We start from the raw sequence: 24,369 nt of genomic DNA on the forward strand, positions 1-24,369 counted from the left end.
ACATATAAACCATATAAAAACATATAAAATAGCCTACTCTTAAGAACAAGGCTAGAAAGGGTTATTTTTTATGGAAATTACATGCACAGGTGCAGCCAAAGCCTTTCTTTCCTCTGCATATTGGTCTATCACTGATAAGGGTGCTCAGTATGCCTAAAAATATAATTGGTCATCTCAGTTTTTAAGATTTTCTGCTGATGCTCTGGCAAACCCTTACTGCAGCTGTCTTCAGCTCCTGCTTGATCCAGGGGCTAGTTGCCTTAAGTTTTCTCTTCAGTGTATGAAATGCATGTTCAACTGAATTCATATGAGGTGAATGACTTGGCCAGAAATTTGTAGTTTTTGGCATTGGAAAACTCTTTTGTTGCTTTTGAAGTATGTTTGAGATCACTGTGTTGCTGTAGGATGAAGCACCGTCCAATGAGTTTGAATTGCTTGTCCTTGCCCAGATGATATGCTTTTGTACAATTCAGAATTCATTCTACTGCTGCTATCAGCAGTTACATCATTAATGAAGACAAGTGAGCCAATACCTGTGGCAGCCATACATGCCAAAACCACTACACTCCTCCTACCACCATGTTTCATCGATGAGGGGAGGTGCTTTGGACCTTGGGCATTTCCTTTTGTCCTCCACACTTTGCTCTAGCCATTGCTCTGATGCAAGCGAATCTTGGTCTCATCTGTCCACAAGACCTTTTTCAGAACTCTGCAGGCTTGTAGGTACTTTTGATCAAACTGTAACCTAGCCGTGATGTTTTTGTGGTTGACTAGTGGATTGCAACGTGCAGTATAGCCTCTAGTTTGTTTGTGAAACCTTCTGTGGGAAATAGTCACTGATACATCTACACTTGCCTGTTGGCCAGGTGTTTGAAGGTTTTTCTTCATTATGGTGAACATTCTTGAGTCACCAACTGTTAGAGGTCTTCCATGGCCTACCAGGCCATTTGAGCTTACTGAGCTCGTCAGTGTTCTCTTTCTTCTTAATGATGGTCCGAACAGTTGATCTTGGTAAGCCTAAGGTTTGGCCCATGTCTCTGACAGTTTTCTTCTTATTTCTCAGCCTCATAATGGCTTCTTTGACTTTCATTAGCATAAATCTGGCCCTCATGTTGACAAATACCAATAGCAGACTCCAAAGGTAATGAAAAGCCTAGATCAAGACTAGTTACTGAAAGCTGTCTCATTCCTGCAGCAATGAAGCAGTTGAATTCACCTGACTAATCAGAAACACTTGTGGAGCCATTTGTCCCAAAAATGGGGGGGGGGGGGGTACTATGTATAAAAGGTGCTGCAATTTTCTGGTGAAAGCAATAGCCTATGTATAGTAATAACCTCTAACAGAAACTGAGAATCTACAATTGTATGATTACAAATCTAAAGTTGTGAAGTGTAGAGCCAAATTGTCCCAGACATTATGGAGCTGACTATAAACAGTTTGAATGTATATGGTTAATAAAGTAATCATTATAGCATGATTAATAAAATGTTTTTATTGTTTTGTTTTATTGTGTTTGTGTTAGACAGTTAGCAGCCATATCTGGAGTACCTTCTCTGTAAACGTATTTCTAGATTTTGACTTCAGGGGTCAACAAGGGTAGACTGGGTGGGAGCATGTGGATGGTGAATGAACAAAAACACAATGGTCAAGGAACAGATGGAATCCGGATCTGAATGACAAGATGTGTGAACAGAAGGTCACCCGCTGTTGAAGGTTTAGGCGTTTTGTGATATTCTGAGGGGCAGGCATCTTGGCAGTAGCACTGTGGGAAAACCACATGCATGCACGATAAACATCTTTTATCAGACAAATGGAATTTGTTGGGGCGACATGCAGGCATCCACACGTTTGAGAAAGCAGCATCCAACTTCACTGTTGACTGATGTTCTAATCAGCATCTCCTGGTAGTAAACACATATTTTATCAGTAATGCAGGGTCCAGTGGCTCTTTTATAGATTGTGCAAGGTATCATGTTGTTCTCATGTGGAAATATGCCAAAGAGAAATGGGGAGGAAAAAAATCTGTTAATTGTGCAAAAAAGGGTAACTTTTTGAGCTTAAATGGTCCATTGTCGCCATGCACACTGTGGTGTAATCTGTCTCTGTGTAGTGATCGACAAAATCAATGCGAAAGCAGTTTAGGGATTGTTACTTTCTCCAGTGTGTGTTTATTGTGTTTTGTCTTTGAAAGGCGCATAGCCCATGTTCTTGAGGTAGCTTTTTCCCTGCTTACTGGGCACGTAATATCTTAAAAGGGTGGCTGAGGGCTAAATCCCTGTGCACTGCTCGGACTTGCCTGTGATTGGGGTAGATGAGAAAATGTTAGCGCGTACAGTTCATGAAACCATGATTCAGCTCACTCCCTGTCTCTTTCCCGAAACCACCCACAAATGGAGAGCAGGGACTTTGCTGCAACAAATGGGATTATGAGCAGGGATTGTAAGGGGGTGGGGGTGGCGAGGGAAGCCAGCAGCCATTGTCCCCCTCGCCTATGAAAACAAGCCCCGCCCAGACAGCGGCAGGATGTTCTCAGCCAGGGGTACGGAGGGGCCGTTAGCGTTTCTCAGGAAACACCGGTGAAATGCCCCCCCCCCCCCACACTTCACACACATACTCCCAACCCCCCACCCCCTGGGGCTGCGGGGGGGGAAAACAACAGGCCTCTGTTATTGCATTATCAGACCCAGAGAGCGAGCCTGCAGATGATCTGACTGCGAGAGTTGTGCGCCGCCCGGCCGCCAGGCCCCCAGGAGCGAGGCGGGCGACACCGCGCCGAGCTCAGTGACTCATCCTCCGTGGGCGGGGGGAGGGGCGGGGGGAGGGGCTTCTCTCCTGGCTCCCTGTTGTTTCATCCCACTTCCACTTGTGCTGAAATGAAAATGGCTCCAAACAGAATGTTGTAATTAGGAGCCTGGCGTTCATCCAACCACGTAACACCCGGAGCCTGCAATGCCTTGTGGGTGGTGTTGACGAGCCCGTGGAAGAGCCTCACCTGCACGGCGAAGCTCCCGATTTGCACGCCGTGCCGGGTTTTCCAGTGGGCGGGCGGGGGTGGCTGCTCCCTAATTATACCCTTTGTGAGGCCTGCGGGACGGCAGCTTTGTCCAGAAGAGCGAGGCACCTGCTTTTTTAATGGGTCGACCGGACAAAGCTTCCGATGGCTACGGCGCTGTTGTGCGCGTGCACAGATGTGTCGTGCGGCAGCTGAAGGCCTTTCTTTCGTCCCGCGGTGCCGTGCCACTAGTGTAATTTCCTTTTCTTGTGGAGGAGGTGGCCCGGGCAGAAGCACATGCCGTAAAATGCATGCATTTGTGTTCTGCAGACACTCAGAGGCCCCCCCCACCCCCCTGTTTACAGCTTCAGCAAGCAGCAGATACTACCAGGGGCCTCTGTGGGTTTCCGTCTGTACCACATGAAACTATTAAAACTCCATTATGCAGTAGAGTTATATGATGGTCCACTCTTGAGAGTTGGCTTACTGGAGGTAAGTGAATGTTCTTCCAGAAGTTGTTTTTCCCCCTTCCTGGGGATATACTGTGGCAAGCCAACCCATTACGGAAAGGAAGAAGTTTGGAACGGAATACAGGAGCATGTCGAAAACGCCACGTATGGGACTGTGGACTGTTTGGAGCGGGCATTAAGCAACTGTGCCTTCTTAAGTTGATGTGTTTGCCAAACTCTGACACAGCACTCAGTGTTTATTACCTGAGACATATCTGACCCCTCACCGACTGTAGCTTCATGACAGCAGAGGAATTTAATTTTCTGTCTCCACACATTGGACCTGCACACGTTTTCATAGTCAGGTGTGAGATATTTCACCCCCAGGGGCGCACGTCTCTCTTACCCGAAAGGTCTCCTGACATATTGGTGAAATTAGTTCAGTGCTTCGGCTGTCAACATTCATATTAATATTTTGATTGATGCCCTTTTTAAATAAAGCTTCAGACTGTAAGCTTTGCCTCTCGTTGTATTGACCGTATTGATTTATGACAGGAGTGAGAGAGTGAGAGCAGAGTGAGCTCCCTGTGAAGGCCTACTGTCCTGTGAACTGCACAGTCATACTGTCCTGTGAACTGCACAGTCATACTGTCCTGTGAACTGCACAGTCATACTGTCCCTTCCCTCCGCTGACTTAACCTCTGCTTTCGTTCCATCTCCTGCCTGCAATTCCCCAGGGTAGAGGACTCGAGATGTTTGTCAAACTGACGGCAGCCAATGAGCATTCCTGAGCCAGTGTCTGGACTTCCCACTGGGGACATTTCTGGAACTGCTCTGCTGATCCTAACTTCCAACAGTTGTGTATTCTGCAATGGCCTTCTGGAAAAATCTGCTTTAGATCCTCAGGCTGTGGAATGAAGTCATCTCTTTGGTAATGACAGCCCTTACCCAGACCGACGTGTGACATTGTTGTATAAGCATTCGTTTTAATTGCTGAGGGTTTTAAATATCGTACTTTAGGTACGAAATTAATATTAGCTGTGTTCCATTGGAAACAAATAATCACATAATTAATGGAAGTAAATTATACACGAAAGCACTGGCTTCCTCTAATTGAAAATCATGACATTGGGAGCTGCTGTACTGCAGTATTTTTTCTGAAATGATTCTTTGGCTAGCTCCAGCACATTGCATCTTCTCCCCGTGTCCGCCTAGGTTTCCTCCAGGTTCTCCGGTTTCCTCCCACAGTCCAAAGATGTAGGTTAGGTTAATTGGAGAGTCTAAATTTCCCCTAGGAGTAAGTGTGTGAGTGAATTGTGTACGCCCTGCAATGGACTGGCAAACTGTTCAGGGTGTATTGCTGCCTCTAGCCCAACGCAAGCTGGGATAGGCTCCAGCACTTCCCATGACCCTGACCTGGAATAAGCGGGTATAGATAATGGATGGATGGACAGATAGTTCCAGCACAAAATGAGTATTTAAAGGAATATGCTCAAGGATTTGAAACAGGGAGAGGTCCAGATATTTAAGTGGGGTTACTGTACCCATTACCAAACAACTCCCCTGTATTGCTGTTGGGACATTCTGCTTATCATTCCTGACATAGCTTGGTTGATCCAGATTGTTCATTGCCCACCTACAATCATATTTTGTTTCAAGGTGATATTTGTACAGTGAAAGTTTGTAATATGGTCTGTTTGCAGAGACTTGGACTTTAACTCTGTCTTCAGGCATGCCCTAAAAAACTAACTCTGTGGGTCGATCGACTTTAAATATCAACTTTAAACTTTAAACACCCAAAGTGTGTGCACCTAATGTGTGCAAACAGAGCATGCTCCAACACAGTGAAATAAGCATGGTGAAGTGTTCAGGTGGTAGTCTTTGTGGCCCACGCTAATATTGTCATAGTTCTGAAAGGAAGGAAAAGGCCACAGTTACTCACTTGATCTCTGCTCTGTAGCTATTGTTCTGTATTTATCAGTGCATTGTTAGCAGCATTCAGGAAACCTGACTGAAAAAGAACCAAGGGAATTCTGCTTTCTGTTTTGTTCAGGCAGACTCACACCAGAACTTTGCTGATGCAATATGAAGTCCTTTACTTTACCTAATGCCTTTTTATTTATGTTAAATTTTAAATGATACATTTGCCAGTTCATGCACTTTTTGAGTGTACATAAGGGAGCCATGGACTATGGCCCGATTTGGAGAAAGCTTCGATGACAACAGGCAGAAAACAGGCTGATAGTAATTGGCATGCTGTGTTATCTATGTGCCTCGACGATAACGCTAGTTGAGATCCAGCAGTTGCTTGATGAGTGAGCGCACAGTGCCTGGCTTATTTGTGCTGGTGATAATGATCAGCTCTCTCTTAGCCAAATGGTGTCATTCCAGATGCTTTTGGCTCTACCACGGTGCTCTACGTTGTCATTTGACACATTTTTCCACTTGGCTTTGTAATTCCCATCACCTCGAGGGAGTCTATTTTATTTAGCTGTTGGTATGTCCTGTCAGAAGGCTGCAATTCAGTGCTTTATTACTAGAGGCCAAAGTTGAATCACAGGGGTGAGGGCCTGCAGTCTCTGATTGCCCTTAATTATTAATGGTAAAAAGCAGGGTTCATTCAAAGCATATGGAGGTCCAAAAAAGCAGGCTTAAAATATTTTATGGGATGATAACTAGTAGCAAGGTAAGGCTATATTAGAAATGGGTTTTAGCATTGAGCCTCAATATCACATAAATGGTTTTTATGTCTTGTTATTTGGGTGTTTTTCTTTTTAGATTGTGTGGGTGTTTTGGGTATTTGAAAGAGTCTGTAATGAAGCTCGCTAATGGTCTCATAAAGCATCGTTGTATTGTGTCACTGTTCCCAATTTATCTGTGCCATGGGGCTTCTGCTCTCTGGGCCCAGCTGGTGGGTTTCACACAGGTGGAAGATTGGCACTGAGTGGCTGTGAGTGCAGGAGATGTCTATGCCTTTTTTGCCTTCGGTGCTGTGCTACAGGTTCATTTCACAGACTCAGTGCAGCGTTCATTTACTGAAGAGATGACATACCTTCACTCTTAATGCTAATCCAAAACAGTGAGATTTCAATCCCAAAAAATAAAAAAGGCTTGTTTGCTGTACGTTTGAAGTAACATTTGTTTGCTCTGTGTTTGAAGTATGTGTGAAGATTGACTCATAGTTTCATAAGTACGAGGGGAGAGGAACAGTGACAGTGATGTAATTCTTAAGAAGTAGTGTCAGGGATTTTCAGGGCTGGAGCGCGCTGTTTCTGTTTATTTTGGGGTTTGGCAAACCCCTGGCATGTTGCTTATTGTGGCTCGGTAGGCTAATCGTTTGTTTGCGTGATCTCCACATGCGGTTCAGTTGGGTTTCGTGGCAGTCTGGTGCCATTCTTTCGCGGCGTCCTGATCTCATTCGCTCTCGGAAGCTCTGCCAGGCCTGGCTGGCTCTGCGCATCTCTGGGGTAACGTCCCAGAAACACTGGGTCGTAGGAGACCCGCAGCGTTTTGTTGAGCCTGTGGATTTTTCACGTTTCTAAATGTAGTTTTTCTTCCTGAGGAAATCTGATATTTAGGTCAGATATTGCAGATCTGCATAATAGAAGCCTTGTTGTTGGATCGCATCTACAAATGCTTTTAAGAGCAATTAGCCGACCGTATCCGATCACAAAACCTGCAAACAAATGCCAAAACAAAAAAAAAAAAAAAATACAGGCTCAATTTAGCTATGTTAATCGAACCTGACATCCAGACCTGATGTTATTCGAAGAGCATCTGTGTGTAGAGCTAATGATTCTGTATACAGATTCCACTCAGAATACGTAGAATCATAGAAAGTTTTCATCTTCGTACATTTCCAAGAGTTACTGCATATAGTCAATTACAGCATCTGGCAACATTCTGCTATCAGCAGGGACTACAGCACATGTACATAAACTTATTAGCATGGATAGCATACCAGCTTGTTTCTTGCTGGTGTTAAACAGTCCAAGGTCTTAGCTCCTCCCTGTGTCTGGAGCATAGTAAATGGAAGCTTCAGTACTTCACTTACTAGTCCTTTTCACACAAAGGACAGTGTGTCTCTCTGGCCTGGCAGGTTGTGGTAAGTAAAGACCCTCCTTCTGAATCACCAGGACTTTCTCAAGTTCAGCGTTCCGCCAGACGGTCCTCTCACAAGGGGGCGGGTGGTACGTTTTGCCCATCCCATGGCACTGACAGCAAAGCCTCTGCCTCCATGTGCCCCTCTCGTCTGTGGGATCTGTGTGGACTTAACTGGACATCTAATGCTGCCCCCTGTGTCATTCACGTATCAATGGATATCAGGTAGAGCTACATGGCTAAAGCTGAGGAGAGTGCAGCACCCTGTTCTACAGGCCAGAGATGGTGCACAACAGCTTTTGCAGATAGCACAGGAACAGAAGAGCTATCTGGGCTGAAGAGTGCTGCTTGGCTTCTCTTATGCACAGTCCTCGACCTCTTGCAGCAGAACTTGGCTCCATCTGGAGCGAGGGAAGGAACAGAATTTGTTTTTTTTGGAGGGTGGGGAAGTTTTCGCATTTGGATATTGGCAGGGGAGTACACCCACCCCTAAGCATGAAGCAAATGGATTCTTCGTGTTCAGCACTGAGAGAAAGAGCTGATCGTGCTGGTTCTTAAACAGGCTTCACTAAATGTGGCAACAGATTTTCATTTTCATTTCCCTTCACTGCAGGGCTCCTTTACATTTCTGTTGCACGCATATGCACCAGACAAGAAGCCTTCCCTGCAATATCTTGATTAACCTTGCATTATCCTTCCTAGTTGAATCCAGCCATTATGTAGGCCTATACCCGCTTTTCCTGGTCAGGGTCGCAGGGGGTGCTGGAGCCGATCCCAGCGTGCATTGGGTTAGAGGCAGGAATACACCATGGACAGGTCGCCAGTCTATCGCAGGGCACACACACCATTCACTCACACACACATACCTATGGGAAATTTTGTCCCCAATTAGCGTGTATGCATGTCCTTGGACAGCAGGAGATAACCATAGTACCCGGGGGAAGCCTACGCGGACACAGGGAGAACATGCAAACTCCACACAGAAGGGCCTGGGCCTTTCAAACCCACAACCTTCTTGCTGTGAGGCGATAGTGCTACCCACTGCACCACCGTGCCGCCCCCGTGGTCGAATAACTGAGGAATGTATGAATTTCAGGAATTGTATGAATCAGCCGTACTGTCATCTTTGGAGGAAAGTTCGTCACTTCACCCCCAACTCGTATCCTGCGTCTACAACTACTTCCTGAAATCTCATTGCTGATGTTCTGCTGGAGGGATGTCAGTCAGTTCACTTTCCCCTCTTGTTGAATGTTGTTAAAAGCTGTGGAGACTCTTCTATCAATAGCAGGAAAAAGAGGAAGTTCATGCTCTCTGTCAGCGCTCTGAGATGTTTGACCTTTATCAGAGGAGAAATTAGGCTATGTTTCACTTCATTCAGTTTATTCCTGCATGCCTTCTTTTGGTTGCTTATCTTGTATTTAATACTATTTACTAAGACAAGGTTTCCCTTGTTAAATAATGAAGGACAGCTCATGATGTACAAAGTGTCCTGGTAATAGCTTGCTATTTTGTCACTTCCTTCTGTTTTTTTTTTTTTTAACAACCGGAGAACAGGTTGAAGCAAACTCATCAGGTGGTGCAGTTCCTTCCACGGTACACATTGCCTAATAGAATATGTTGTGTCACACTGAATGTGTGCCCAGCCCTAGTCATGGTTTTTTCTGGAATATACTGTATATGAGAGCAATCTAATGCTTGAAGATTAAAATGATTGAACAGACGATTCATACCAGAGGCAAAAACAAGGACTATTTTATTTATTTATTTAAAAGGGACAACACGCAGTAATCAACATTTCCACAGTTGCGTCAAATGGTACAGTGCCAGAGTTAGCGCAAGAGATAATTTTCATCTGTAGTCCCTTAGCCTGTGAGAGATGTTAATACTGGGTACAGGACTAAAATTGCATAGTCATAGTCATATAGTCATATAGCTTCATAGAGGCCTGTCACATACATAAAGGGTCCACATGCAGCCACGCTTTGTGTTTTCTCAGGTTGAACAGGGTGGCCATTGGTGCATTAGAGTGCCACTGTGCTTCAAGCTGTTTAAATTCATTACCGCTGTTCACTGTTGAACATTTAACGTTTTGAGTCTCTCTTTTCCCATACCAAAGATAAAACCAGGCTTTCCATCTCATCCTCTGCCATTACCAGAGAGGTATGGGGGCTTAGTTTTATTACCCTTTTGAAATGTGATGTCAGGCACAATGCCTCTTCAAGGGAAAGATTTCATAGAGAGCCATATTTCCCGGCCATACCGAACACATCACACCTTCAGAGTCAGAAATGGACACCTCGTGCAATATTAATGCAACAGAAATCATTAGCCACCCAGGCGTGCAGTCCAGGCTTTTATGCGTGTGAGACTTGATCTAGGGCAAAGGGAGCAGTTCGCTGGCATGAGAACCTCCGTTCTGTCAGTAGACTCGGAGACAAATACAAACAGCGTTAATTACATAAAGATTAACAAGTATGCCGCGAGGCCATTTAGCTGAGTGACTAAGAGAGAGTCAGGATTCTGGTGTGTGGGCGATTCTGTAGATGTAGTGCTGTGGATATGCAGCCTCTGGCTGATCAAAGCTGTAGTCATAATAGTCAAATGGTGTTTTTCACAGCAAGTTATGTCATGCATTGAAACGGCTTAAATATGAAAATCAGGGGTCATGATGTCACATCGCTCCTGCAATTAAGTGTGCATAAGCTGTGGTACAAATGGAACATACGCTTTCTGTGGATCTACACAGACGGAACATGCAAATGCAAATTCAAATGCTCGTATTCAGGGCAGGTAAATGTTTAATACAAATCAATGTAATTCAGCATTCAAATATTCAGCTTATTAATTTTATTTACCAGCATTCCTGTAGTTTTATCACAGGAGCAGCCTTAATTTTATCAAAATATACTTTGAATGTCCAGGAATCATAGTCCCTTGGGATGAGATAAATACTGTTTTTCCTGCCAATCTTTTAAATCCAGTGCAGCAACCTCGTGTCTATATCCAGGCAGAGGGTCACACTGTTTCTTAAATCACTGTTCGATCTCTTCTGGTCCACTTCTCGCTGACCTGATTGGCACAAATACAAGCCTGCATTCTTCTCCATAATAATCACCCACAGTATGTTTAATCATCTTAGAACTGCCTAAGAATGGCGTCCTGTTGTAAACGAACCGTTTGGCCTTAGTAAACCTGACCGCGGACTGGCACGTGAGTAGGAGGTGGAATAACTTGAAACATGTAGGCGCAGAAATGCTGAGCAGTGCTGTGGTGGTCTGAAACTGAGACTTAATGGAATTCAGACTGTGTTATTACAATGCCTATTTACAATTCAGAGCCCCAGCACTGTAGAGATGGCAGCTGTAAAATAACTAGGGCCTAGCTGGACCATACTGTAATGATTTTAACATGACCATACCCAGTGGTTTGTTAGGGGTGTTATATTTAAGATTTAATGGGTATTGCCACCAGAGTAACTTCATCTGAGACGGTTGAATGCTTGATGTCCTTTTGTTAGCTCCTCTTACTCCCCAAATTTCAGGTTTCATGTAAAACTGTTCTGGATAATTTACTGCAACATTGACACTGCTGCCGGTTCACATTTTCTCTGGCCAGTTAATTTTGTGGCGGCATTAGAGCGAAGAGCTGCCAAAGGTGTGCCAGACTGTTGTGGTTAAGCTGCCTTGAATGAGCTGTGACCCCACGGCAATTATTTATCCGCAGATTGGCTCCAAGCTTGCATTGCTACGTGTAGGCCTATATGGGTTTGGTAGCAAATCTCACGAGCGCCGGCAAACCTCAAGTAAATAGTAACGGCAAGCTCTTTAGCATGCAGCTCTCTGAGCCAAATGTGTGTCTAAGCGCAGCGGCCAATGGAGCTGGGCACCTGTGCCAGTCAGCGGATATGTTCCTGCCTCCAATGACGAGCTGTTTTCTGTTCATTTGCATTAATTGACATGTTATGCTCTGAATATGGAGGTTGGTTCACCTGTAGTTATAAGGGGGGATCTGATATTTTCTGGGTGAAGATGGCACAACTTTTACAGTGTGCACGCTGACAGTGAAGGGAAGAGTAGTATCAAGAGAGTGCAGAGTGTACTGTTGCAGTTGTGTGATCGGATGATGTAAGGACTTCCTGTGGGAGTATCCGATTTCTTTTGTTATTTTATAATAATGGTTTAGTGCAGCAGACTTTGAAGAGAATTAACTGTATACACTTCCAAGCAATGAAGATAATTGTTTGCTCGCATCTTTAAAGTGCTTCCTTTATTCCGATGAGCTCTGTCATGTTCAGTGTCATGCTGCTAAGGAAGTAAGCCACTGCTATGTTTGCAAGGGAGTGTCAACATTCATTTGAATGGTAAATGTATTATTACATATTTCCCAAGTGATTTCTATTCGAAATGGATTAACAGAATACATGCTGCTATTTATATCTATCATTGTGACATTGCTTTTAAGTTCATTGATTGGGCTATTGTTTGTGTTCCTTTGGAGATATTCCAACAGATACTGCAAAAAAGAAGTGGCCTAATGACATTAGATTACACTGTGTCAATCGTGTTTTTAAATGGCATCATTATGGCCATGTTACATGTATCGGTATTGTTCTTCCAGTGGAGGTACACTGCTGTGTTGAAAGTTTGTTAACAAAGACATGTCTGAAGAGACATTGTCAAATGTCCAAATGACTGACATGTTTTGAAATGATTCATAATAATATAATTGTATACATTCCTATTCATTTTCTGTCCTAGCTTTGAAAATTTCATGGTTGTACAATAAACAGATACAGTGTCTGTCTGATAGGGTGTCTCCCTCAAACAGGCTACTTGAAGCATAAACATTGAAAACAATTCTGCTTTACATATTTATGTAGGTTGATTTAGACAGTTAATGCATTTAGCTAGCATATTTTCAAAACCAGATCATTTCTTCAGACATTTGGATGGCTGCTTAGCTGTATGTTAAGAACTCCAGTCTCCACCATAATCTTCCGTATTATCAATAGAGGCCACAGCTATCTTGCTGGCGGTGTCATTGAAGCTAGATCACATTGTAGATGGATAAAACTTTAAGCTATTCTGAAATAATTACCTTGCTCCCCTATAATTAATTGAGCAGATATGTTCTGCAAATCTATATCTTTTGAATTTCTGCTATCTCTGTAATTCAGGCCTTTAAATAATTAATCACAGACTTTCATCAGCAGCATGCAGAGGTGTACTCATTTAGAGAAAAGCAGTGCGGGGTCTGCTTTTGCCACCAATAACCCGCCACCACTAATGAGATGTGAGCTTTGGATTTAGGGACCCAAGTGTCACTCATATCTAAACGACCACTAAAAGAGCAACCCAGGCCAGAGGTGCCTTTGAAGAGGCCTCTCTGTCTTGCATTATCTCTATACAGTATAGTTTTTATTGGTTGTATAAGGAGATACGGATGCCAAACAGATATTCTTTTATGGAAGTAGCTCTCAGATGCCCCTGTATGTATTACAGCGCAATACAGGGCACGCTCTAATGTATTTTACTGTGTCATTAAAAATGCAGGAGCTTCCCCCAGCTATCTCTTTATGGGCCATCAGGAGCGAGGGCATCGAGCACTAAACCCGCGTCAAGTGTTTTCGTATCATCGCAGCGTTCACATGAGCGCCCGGCTGGTCGCAAAATCTGCGCCCCGGGGGCCCGGGGAGGGGCGAGGGGGGGCAGCCATCAGTCCGTTAGCCGAGGGAGCTGGACCTCCTGTTTCCAGGGCCAGGCAGAACCGCGTGCTCCTAATAATCAGATCATTATCGCCAGCTGCCCCATCCATCACTGAGGATGTCCTGTTTCCTGCTGGAGTTTACAGCCGGTATCTTTACGTACGGTCTACTTATCTCAGCTGGGCTGTAACCCGGTGGGGGGGTAGGTGGGGCAAGACGGGTGAGGTACCATATCTTGCAGTAGAGATTGGCACCACGCCGGAGCCATTAGTGCCAACACTCGTACATGCCACTGCTTTTCCCATGATGCCATTCTGTGTGTGTGTGCCATAGCTGCTGAGTGAGAAGATAAGCGGGGTGGAGGGGACGAAGCTGGATGAAGACTTCATGGAAATGGAAAGGGTAAGAGCGACTGCCCTCATCTCCTCCTGACAAGGGGGGATAATGTTTTTTCTTTGACAAAAAACACTGTTCAATGTCAGTGGTGATGGCTAAATTACCTGCTGTTTGATTTTGTGTGTTTTTGCTTAAATTAATTCATTTTGTTCCAGAAAATTGATGTCACCAACAAATCTGTTTTCGACATCCTGTCCAAAACCACAGAATACCTCCAACCAAACCCGGGTATGGTATTTACTATTTCAGGGAGTGAGCTTTGAATTTGGTACTTTTACGTAATGCAGTTTTTATCACATAGCAGATATGATATCCTGAAGTTAATTAAAATGTTTGACATTTTGACTACTTGATTTCTGCTTTTTGAACTTTTTTCTGTGCAGCTAACAGAGGTTCAGTACCTTCATGTGCAGTGATCAGTTTAATTTCTCTTCTGTACAGGGACCTTGGTTGGTTCAATGGGAAACTTAAATGCATTGAACGCTCTTGTTGTTCCAAACCTACCTGGTCGAGGCCATTTATCTTGTATCTGTTTGCTATTTACTGCCATCTCTTTGCAGAAACTCAGTCACTTTTTTTCAGCAGATGTGCAATTAACCTCAAGTTCCAAATACATTTTTAGCTATTTTTTTTCTAACATTTTTTCAAATATTTAGAACTGGTGTTCTGTGCCCCTGGAGTCAGGGCTGTGTAACCCCACACACTTCCGGCCACACAGTACTACAGTAGAGAGAGCACCAATCAGAGGAAAGGCATATCTCTTAGCTCAGCTAATGCAGCGGTTTCCAGACTAATTTTAGACAGCTTGACAGCCTCAACAGCTGCCCTGCATTTCCACAGAGCTGCATTACGTCATCCTTGTACTCCCTGTCCGATTCATTTTCAGCATCCAGAGCCAAACTGGGCATGCTCAACACGGTGTCCAAAATCCGAGGGCAGGTGAAGACCACGGGTTACCCCCAGCCGGAGGGGTTGCTGGGCGACTGCATGCTGCGGTATGGCAGGGAGCTGGGAGAGGAGTCCACGTTCGGTAAGCGTCCCATGCGGAGTGCTAATCCCTCAAGTCCTCCTGTAATGCTATCGCTATGCACACACGCCCTTACGTCCAAGCATCGGCGTCTAGGTGTTAGAATTCTGTCACTCCAAGTAACTCACCTCTGACACCTAGTGGCTGGATCGATACCTCCACCTCACTTATGAGCACTTCACAAACAAAAAAAACCAGTGTTAGAAGCAATCACCAACAAACACCCTTCAAGTAGCGACGTGCTATTGACATGTATAGACTGTATGAGCTCTCAAAAGCACCTTCCCCAAATGGATTTAACCAAGCAATTTGCTTGAGCAGTGTTGAAGGCAGTGGAATGGGTCAATACTTTCTTATTTATATTTCGTCAGCGGCAAATTGAGGAGATGCTGATCTCTCGAGAGCCGCGTCGTCGAGATGGCGCATGATTACTTTCCGTGAAAAAGCCGCCGTCGCTATCTCCCAAAATTCCCTCCAGGGTGCGCGTTGGTTGACATCGGCGAGGCCATGAAACAAATGGCGGACGTGAAAGACTCCCTGGACATCAACGTAAAGCAGAACTTCATCGACCCGCTGCAGACCCTGCAGGACAAAGACTTGAAAGAGATCGGGGTGAGCACCGCCATCCTGAAAGCACTACTTTGAAATGCGCTAATAATTAGAGACCAAATAAGAACAGCTTATGTGTATTCATGTTATAACGTAGCACATCTAAGATGGTTTTGCTCTTGGCTGTTAGGAAATGATTTAAAGTTGGCTCGCTAGATTAACTGAAGTGGGAGTACAGGATTTGCCCTCAGAAGCCTGTGATATATGACACTGTAAAACAACACAATAAAACCAAATGGGATTACAGTCAGTTTAGCACATTTAATGACCACCACAGACAGTGCGTAAAACTGTGTGGATCGAAGGACAGTTAATAAGAAAAACTGACACGTGAAAGATACCATTGTGCCCCACTTATATTATGTGTCCAATTAAAATACCTAAAGTGGTCCCAGAGCACACACAGGCATCCATGGCTATGGTATGGTTCGGTTTTTTGTCCCCCACAGTACGCTTTTATAGTACCTGTTTTATACAGCTATGTTCAAGAATGAAATCTGCTCAGTGGGGTAATATATATCAGATGATTTATCAGAGGTAGTCATACTTCCTGTATTAGTGCTTTCATTTGAATGTAATATTTGCAAAGCAGACACAGAAATATTGTGGTTTGGCCTCTGTTTTCTGCCACAGGCAATTTTCCACACTACTGGTGTGCCAGCCAGAATCTACATGCAGATTCTGGCTGGTACAGTCCAGTTGTACAGTACACGTTGTTCAGTATCACAGCTTCACAAGTTCAGCACTCAATATTAGCATACACTGTAGCTATATGTGTCACTATATATCATAACACTTTCCTATAATATGGTAAAAATGAAAAAATGCAATAATCTGACTGCTAATGTTTGATGTCAACGCTTGGCTGCATCCTAGCTAATTTAATGTATTTGAATCTATGCAGATATTGCTGCAACATATTTACATTGCAAATGCCAAACATTCTCTAGAAATCATTGGCTTTGTGATGTAGGAACACAGGGAGATGGGAATATGGCCTACTCAATGAATAAACATGAGAACATTAGAAAAGCAGCACTATAAGAAAGGCCGTTGTGGGTAATGTCTGCAGCCCTGACCGACCGGCCGGTGTGTCACTCTACAGCATCATTTAAAGAAGCTGGAGGGCCGACGATTAGACTTCGATTACAAGAAGAAACGACAGGGGAAGATCCCGGACGAGGAGATCAAACAGGCGGTGGAGAAGTTCGAGGAGTCCAAAGAGCTGGCCGAGAGAAGCATGTTCAACTTCCTGGAGAACGACGTGAGTCTGAGCAGAAGGCCACACCTCTTTTTTTGCACATTGTAGCCTATAAATATCGAACATGACATGGTGAGATGGGTAGAATTGAGTTAAAGGTACATTTTTACACTGAGATCGAGAAGTATTTTTCCACACACACCACAGAGTTGTCAATGCATGGAACGGCTTGCCAAGCGTGGAAGCAGAGACCCCTGGGACTGAAGACCAGGCATGGGAAGAGTGCTAGTTCCACACGAAGACTGCTCTGTACATTTTCATAATAGGACAGCCCATAACTGAAGCTGTGTATAAGATTTGGCTGGCTGTAGTCCTGCTTTTCCCACCATCCCCAGCACATCTGCTAGTGTTTTTAGCCTGACCGCTCTCCTCTGGCTGATGCTTGTTGTGTTGATGCAGGTGGAGCAGGTGAGCCAGTTGTCTGCCCTGATAGAGGCGGCACTAGACTATCACCACCAGTCCGCGGAAATCCTGGAAGAACTCAACAGCAAGTTACAGAGCAGGTAATGACCAAGTTCACTCTTCTGAAAATGCAGAGGGAGGTCATTTTGACCTACTCGCACCCCTGCACAGGTGCAACTTTGGCATCTGATTACCTGAGGAGAAAAAAATACATGAATGCTATGTTCAGTTCTAATCTACACTGTAAATTCTGTGGGAGTTGATCTTCGAGGGTTCAGTTCATTATCTTTTCTTTGTCACCCATCCCAGGATAACCGCAGCGAGCAACCGCCCGAAGAGGGAGTTCAAGCCAAAGTCTATAACGACCAGCTTAGAAACCATTGATAACATACAACACAACGGGCTGTCCTACAGCTCGTCATTCAAATCAACAGGTATTGGGGGTTTCAGTTCTTTGGCCAGCGTCTCACAGGAACAAAAAAATATCGAATGCACTTGCATACACACTGTCTTCGTTTTGAGTTTTCTGTGTTTTTGCCATAGTCATTGTGTAATTTTGTCGCTCATCTTACAGAATCCTTTTATTTTTGCTTTGAGCATTTACATTCCTTAAAAGATGTTCATGATGAGAACAGGCCTTTTTACGTGTCCTCACCTCTTTAGAAATCTTTCGTGTGCAAAGCGGTGCGTGCGTCACAGCCCCACTGCTTTAAGTCTGCTCTCACTAATGGAGGATATGTGCATTTACACGGGGCTTGGATAAAGCCTGAGCAATGCAGCTGTCTGTTGAGTAATATCAGTAGAAGTGCTTCAAGCTGAAGCTCATATTCCTGTTTACGGTGGATTTAAAATGGGGAAGAAGAATCGCATCACTTTCACTGTGTGCACTTTATATCACCTTTACAGCTATGCAGACATAATTGATATTTTCACTAAATGTAAAGAGGACTAGTTCATTTCATGTTGTCAGATTTCTGGCCCATCTCCACTGTACTACAGGGTCACTATAACTTATCATTGGAATGTAAACTGAAATCATATTTGGCGCTGAAATGAGGTGTAAGGGAATAGGTATCGGTGGCTAAAAGAGATGTTCCATTTACACAGCACAGTGGAGAGACATTCCTTTGTGAAGTTATGCCTTTGTGGTGCGGTTTATCTTTTTAGTGCTGGTCTACTGGCCTGTCACATACACGTCAATCACAGCCTTAAATTGGTCACCCTTTAGGGTCAGGATTGTATACATGAAGAACTGGTCAAATCTGCTGTTGCTTGTAGTTCATCTTAAGACTTTCCAGGTTATTAATGTGTCCATTGTTCATTGCAGATATCCAGATCAACCACACTGTAAATGGAAAAAGTAGGTACAACAAAAGAACAAAAGTTTTTCGTACCCCAGATTCACTTACCAGTATTCCTTACTAACCCTAAAACGTAACATATACAACTTAAAAATTTTCGGAGGTAATTTTGCCTGCAATGTTTGCTGATTGAAGTGCACCTGATTTCTCATGTAAAACTGTAGTCCTAATTGATTGCTACATGCTTCTTTCTCAAGTTAGCAGAACTGTGAAAAATGCATTCGAGATAATTTCATGGATGAGATTCATTCCTAATGAGCACAATGGTTGTCACGGTTACTATAGTTACATTTGGCTAAAATACTCACAGATTTTGGATGCGTGTTAACCGAGCAGCCAGATTACTTCAGTGCTGGTGCATGGTGCCAAAATATTGTGTAAGACCTGAAAGTCTGTTCCAAAATGGTTTTGCAAAATGTGCCCTCTAGTGGCCATGAGGTGGAGTAGCCTTTCAAAATAAAATTAACAGATTGAGGCGCTTGCAATTCAAGAATGGAAATACATTTATTAGACGCTTTAAGGGGCAGAATGGAGAAAAAACTATCTCAGTAAACAGTAAAAAGATGTGTTTGTGTGAAAAAATAGGCTCCTTATTTGGCCACAATAACCTGCTCAGTACTTAAACATTTCATAGCACAGTTTATATCAAGAATTGTAGCCCAGTTTACATTACAGAAAATAAATAATAGTTGAAGAACAAATTAAGTCACAACAATATAGTGGGAAATAAAGAGCAGTTAACACATGCAATAAGATCAGATGAGGTGGTAATATGAAACCTGCACAGTAGGGCCATACATGCCTCCATCTGCCTGACTCACCACCCATCTCCCTGTTTCCATCTCACCCAGCGGAGCAGTTCACACCTACGCCCCTAACATGGCCTGACAGCCCAAACGGCAATCGTGAGTAGACCCCCGCCTGCGCCCGCGGCACGCAGCGGCGTTTGTCCCCGGTCACCAAAACTCATAGTCTCATGCCGTCATGCTTCTGCATTATCTGTATTATTTTGTTTATGGGGCTATTTTGGGATCATTCCCTGAGCTCAAAAGAATGGAGAGTGGAGAGTATCTGGAGTAATTTTTATTAAGTTTAAAATTAAGGTATGTTGACACCTGCCGACGAATCTCGAGAGGAAGAATTCAGGCTGCATCTCAAATGGTCCTCTAGTTCCCTATATAATGGAATAAACAGGCTGTCAGCCATTTGCTAGAAATAGGATGACACCATAATTAGTCCTCTATACAGGGAATTAGTGTGGACCATTTAAGACACAGCTTCAGTCTCTTGAGGGTAATTTAATGCTTCCTGTTAGCGGTACGTTTTCAGCTTGTTTTCCTCTGTTGGACTCAGTGCAGGCTAACGTCGAGATTGCAGCGCTGCTGACCCTACTGTGGCCGCTGACATCTCGCTGTCGTTTCCCTCCAGAGTCCGAGGTGCACCTGGACCAGCCCTGCTGCCGGTCGCTCTACGACTTCGACCCCGAGAACGAGGGCGAGCTGGGCTTCAAGGAAGGCGACATCATCATCCTCACCAACCAGATCGACGAGAACTGGTACGAGGGCATGATCAACGGGGAGTCCGGCTTCTTTCCCATCAGCTACGTGGACGTCATTGTGCCTTTGCCGCAGTGATAAACCTCACGCTCCCCAAGCGCAAACTTTGGACCCCAAACCACTTTCACAAAGACGTTTCATTACCGTACCATTCAACGATCACCCGGTTTTTTATATTTCCCTCGCCTTACCACACGGACTTGGGAAAGTCTTAATTTCCTCTGTATTTATTTTGGGACGTTCTACTTGTGGCGCACGCCGCCTCGTGTGTGTCTTTAATGTTTCTCTTTTATTGGCTTGTTCTTTTTTGTGATCTCGCATACAGAGGGTTTTCGGTTCTCTCGCTGTGTCTGTACGTTGTTCTGCTCTGACGTGGACTTGTTTATACCCCGCCTGCCGTGGTCTTAAGTGTTCATGAAACACACTTTTAAACTGTGAGTATATTAACTGCAATTCTATGAATGTTCTCACTGAGCCCCTCCGTTTACATGGTATCACTTAACTGTGATGCGAGGAATCGTAGTAAGTATTACAAACTCTTGTGTCGAATAAGGTCGAGAACCTTATTGCACTCACCTTTCAAGTGCTTTTTTAAATGTTATTTGTATTGCACTAAAGCTTTAGAATTTACTTCCATGGATGCACATCGTTGGTTTCCTTTTTAATTTCAAAACATTGCACTTTCTGTTTTCTTCCTTGTTAAGATGAAACACATATTTATATCAGTCATAGCTGTAAGTCATCTGTATTGTGTGTGCATGTGCATGTATATATATATATATATATATATATATATATATATACTGTACACACACACACACACACACACACATACAAACATATATATATATATAGATTGATATGGACTTGTAATTTGTACTGTATGTGATGAGAATTTCTTGCCTGCTATGTAACGTTAGTCCAATATTGTTGGTTGAATGAAACTTAACAAATTGCAAATGTTAATGAGGCATAGTCCACCATCACATCTTCAGTCAGATAGCTCTGCTTTTATTAACGGAGAGCAGCAATGCTTTTAAGTGTTGCAAGTCTTTGTAGCCAGACTCATAGTGTTTAACTGACAGTTTCTTGTCTTTATAGATTTTAAAAAATGCAATGTACTATATGTTGTCCAGTGAAATTGCCAGGGACGATTACTAATGAAAATTGCAACCCTCAAATAATATGATATAGCCATGTCACAAATGACTACTTATGCCATATGTATGTTAAATTCTATAACTGAATGATTTTTCCAGCATCATTTTTTGTATAGATATGTTTCTGTAGGGGTGTCCTTACATTCCTATTACCCAAAACAAAAAATTGGGTACAGCCATTCATTTTTTACACAATTTCATTTCACGTGTGTATTTTTGTTATTTCTGGACCGACAAAGAAGAGAAAAATAGATGAACATTTGATTGCTAGTAAATTAATGCAGATATTTTGATACAACAAAGTAATCAAATGCCATAAGTTCACTGAAACTTGACAGTAAACCCTTGATCCTGTAAAATAAGTGGAGACTTTATATCAAGGGGAAATCAGGGAGTGTTTAAAAGGACATTAACTGAGTAAAGCACAGCACTACTCTCTGTGCCAGTATTTAACCTAGACTGCTGATCCACTTCAGTGAGTCTGACATAGAGAAAGCACCCAATTACAAGTGGAAAAGAACCTTTAAATAAAATTGCATTACATTACACACATCTGGACCACCTTCATGGGTGTTAAATGATGGAGACTGAATCCCAAATATGTCATGAAATTGTAGAAGCTGTCACATCTCTACTTTGCAGTTGAGTTCTTCTACAGAATTATTTCTCTGGTTTTGTTCAGCTGCACTAGGATCTATCTCTGTTCAGTATTCATTTTTCCAAACCTTGGTGGAAACGTGGGACTAGATTTATCAGCATTTTCCTCTTTCCTGCAGTGTAATTTATACAAAATGGTTTTATAGATGTTGTAAATGAATATATTAATACATATATTACGTAAATAAATGAGAAAGAAAATACTGAACAAATGTCTCCAGAGTTTCTTCTTAATCTAGCTCATGTGGTATGGTTTTATCTGGTGACACACTATCTTCAGCCATTAATGTAGCCTACATAAACCATACCAAATAATCACTAGCAATTTTAACTGTCACCACAGGACCAATGAAGCAGCACTGATGTCAGACCGGCATGGCATTACCATAGATGTGTGGGAAAACGCCAGAACCTATTTCCGCGATTGAATTTAAGACTTACTCATTGTTATGAAACATTGGCATTGCACTGTGAAACCTTCCGGAACCTTCCGAGAGTTTATATCCAGACCTCGGAGCTCCTCTGCTTGGAGGACCTCCCTTTGCTGGTCTTGCTCTTTACAGAATGCGTTCCTCTGGGGTTGTCCTGGCTTTGCGCTTCTGCGGCCGTTTCGTTTTTGAGCGGGGAGCAGTTTCCTGTGCAGGTCCAGTCTGGCTTGTGTTCCACCACCAGGTCTAACGTGGGCAGAGACGTGGTGCTGGTAATGTCCCTGAATGTAAGGGAGGCCACCGATTGGCTGTCCTGGTTTATGGCCTCGTAGCCTCTCCACGGGCTCTCTTTTATGCGGATAGACGTCTTGATCTTTTTCCAGCCCAAGTGGTTCAGCTCCAGGAAGTTGAGGAAGATGCAGAATATCCCAACGCAGAACATGAAGACGAGGAAGACGGTCTTCTCCGTAGGCCGGGAGACGTAGCAGTCCACCCTCTGGGAGCAGGGGAAGGCGGTGCACACGAAGTGAGAGGGGACGTGGAACCCGAACAGGAGCCACTGGGCGAAGACGAAGCCGATCTCCAGGGTCGCCCGGAAGCACACGTGGAAGACGTAGTATTTCGACAGGACTCCCGACTTCCCGCTTTCCTGGAAGACTCGCGATCTTGCGACAGAGCTGCCGCTGGCCGCTTTGTGATTGCTCTGAGCAGCGATGCCCTCCAGCACGTCTGCCAGGCTGTGCCCCAGGTGTCTGTGGGATTTGATGGAGCAGCTGTCGGAGTCGCAACTCCTGTCGTAGGTCTCTCGGCTCTCTTTAACGTGCTCCCCCTCCGGATGTTTGGAGAGGTTGTGCCAGGTGTAGATGATGAAGCACAAGGACGGCGTGGACACGGTGATGATCTGGAACACCCAGAACCTGGGCTGGGAGATGGGCGCGAAGGAGTCGTAGCAGATGTTGGAGCAGCCCGGCTGGATGGTGTTGCAGACGAACATCTCCTGCTCGTCCGTGTAGACGTCCTCGGTGGCCACGGCCACGATGAGGAGCCGGAAGATCACCATGACGGTGAGCCAGATCCGACCGATCATGGTGGAGTGCTGGTGCACGGCGTCCAGGAGGCGCTTCAGCAGGGTCCACTCGGTCATGTCTCTGCGCAGGACTTTCCCGAAGTACACGACTTGAAATAGATCCACTTTACTCCTGGCAGTGCCGCGGACAGCCGTTTTCATGTTACAGCTCTGGCCCTGGAGCTGCGGTGCCATCACTGCAGCGAGCCATCGCTTTCTCCTTCAGAGATAAGGTGAGTCTGCACCACCGCTGGCCACTTGACACAAGTCACATGGTCACCTCTCTTGTCTTCGGTCTCCATTTTAAAACCGTTTGAGAGACGGCACTCTTCCTCCTTTAGAGGACACCGCGATAATGCCGACTGATAACATTCTTTACAGATTACTCTGTTTGAAATGCTGGGGTTGTTTTTCCTTTAAATGGGCATGCATTTATAAATATTTCTTAGATAAAGAATGCCATTTTGAGGGCGTAGACCACTAGAATAACCTGAGTATGGATTATGTTTAAGAAAACAATTCAGCTTCAGATTCCACAAATATATTTGCTGCAAGGGTATCAAGATATTTGGAGAAATTGGCATGAGGTAATAATCCTAGATCAGAGGATGGACGTGGTGTGTCTATCAATAGGTCTTGTGCTGGAGAGGGTCCATTACCAGAATCTCTTCTCTAATTGGTTCGATCATCTCTCTCAACATGTAATTAACACCTTGGGCCCAGTAGTGTTAGAGGAGAACTGTTTTATTTAAATTGAAAAAATAAATTATTTTGACCTGTCTAAGAAGTGCATTTTTTATTTTTTGGGAGGGCCTTTCTATGGCAATTTCCACATGATGTATAAATAATTTCCTTGATGACAAGGGAAAAAGAGAAATAATTAAAAACCTGGCTAAAGAGTACTTTACCAATTAGAGATTAAAGACAAATTTGGCTACACGACACCCAACCAATACAGAGCAGGCACAGCTGGCCCTATGCAACATCACTGCTGATCTCTCCAAAAGACATTTTCCTGCTTTGATTTGTTACAAGAAAGCCTGCCAATAAAATGTGTTTATTTAGCCACGTTTCCGCCGCAGGAACTTTACCCCGGAACTAGGAACCTTTTGAGGAACTCAGTGCGTTTCGACCGCAGGAACTTTAAGAAAGTATGGGTACCATGCCTAAGAGAAATGTAAGACACTATACATGATATG

At 43.9% G+C, this 24,369-nt stretch overlaps 2 protein-coding genes across 5 annotated transcripts in view; one reads left to right on the forward strand and one right to left on the reverse strand.

Moving 5' to 3' along the window:
* The window catches only part of sh3gl3a (SH3-domain GRB2-like 3a), a 31,120-nt gene extending 9,232 nt beyond the window's left edge, over positions 1-21,888 (forward strand). The window contains exons 1-11 of one of the 4 annotated variants that reach the window (XM_064336575.1): positions 4,153-4,373; positions 13,581-13,649; positions 13,799-13,871; positions 14,530-14,673; positions 15,149-15,282; positions 16,385-16,543; positions 16,940-17,043; positions 17,252-17,376; positions 18,270-18,302; positions 19,155-19,208; positions 19,732-21,888. In XM_064336575.1, coding sequence (XP_064192645.1) covers positions 13,635-13,649; positions 13,799-13,871; positions 14,530-14,673; positions 15,149-15,282; positions 16,385-16,543; positions 16,940-17,043; positions 17,252-17,376; positions 18,270-18,302; positions 19,155-19,208; positions 19,732-19,937 — 1,047 coding nt within the window. In that variant the 5' untranslated portion in view covers positions 4,153-4,373; positions 13,581-13,634 and the 3' untranslated portion in view covers positions 19,938-21,888. Of the gene's footprint in view, positions 1-4,152; positions 4,374-11,757; positions 11,904-13,580; positions 13,650-13,798; positions 13,872-14,529; positions 14,674-15,148; positions 15,283-16,384; positions 16,544-16,939; positions 17,044-17,251; positions 17,377-18,269; positions 18,303-19,154; positions 19,209-19,731 lie in introns of those variants that run through there. The other 3 variants (XM_064336573.1, XM_064336572.1, XM_064336574.1) reach the window with 3 other exon arrangements.
* Positions 20,624-23,380, reverse strand: gjd6 (gap junction protein delta 6). Its single transcript, XM_064336571.1, has one exon. The coding sequence runs from the start codon at positions 23,363-23,365 to the stop codon at positions 22,175-22,177; it is 1,191 nt and encodes a 396-aa protein (XP_064192641.1). The 5' UTR covers positions 23,366-23,380; the 3' UTR covers positions 20,624-22,174.
* Between the last annotated feature and the right edge of the window lie 989 nt (positions 23,381-24,369).

The sequence above is a fragment of the Anguilla rostrata genome, chromosome 5 (genome assembly GCF_018555375.3).
Source record: "Anguilla rostrata isolate EN2019 chromosome 5, ASM1855537v3, whole genome shotgun sequence".
Classification (NCBI taxonomy): Eukaryota; Metazoa; Chordata; class Actinopteri; order Anguilliformes; family Anguillidae; genus Anguilla; species Anguilla rostrata.

Coding starts and splice junctions, on each gene's coding strand:
- gjd6 (XM_064336571.1), bottom strand. CDS start 23,365: ATGGCACCGCAGCTCCAGGGCCAGAGCTGTAACATGAAAACGGCTGTC.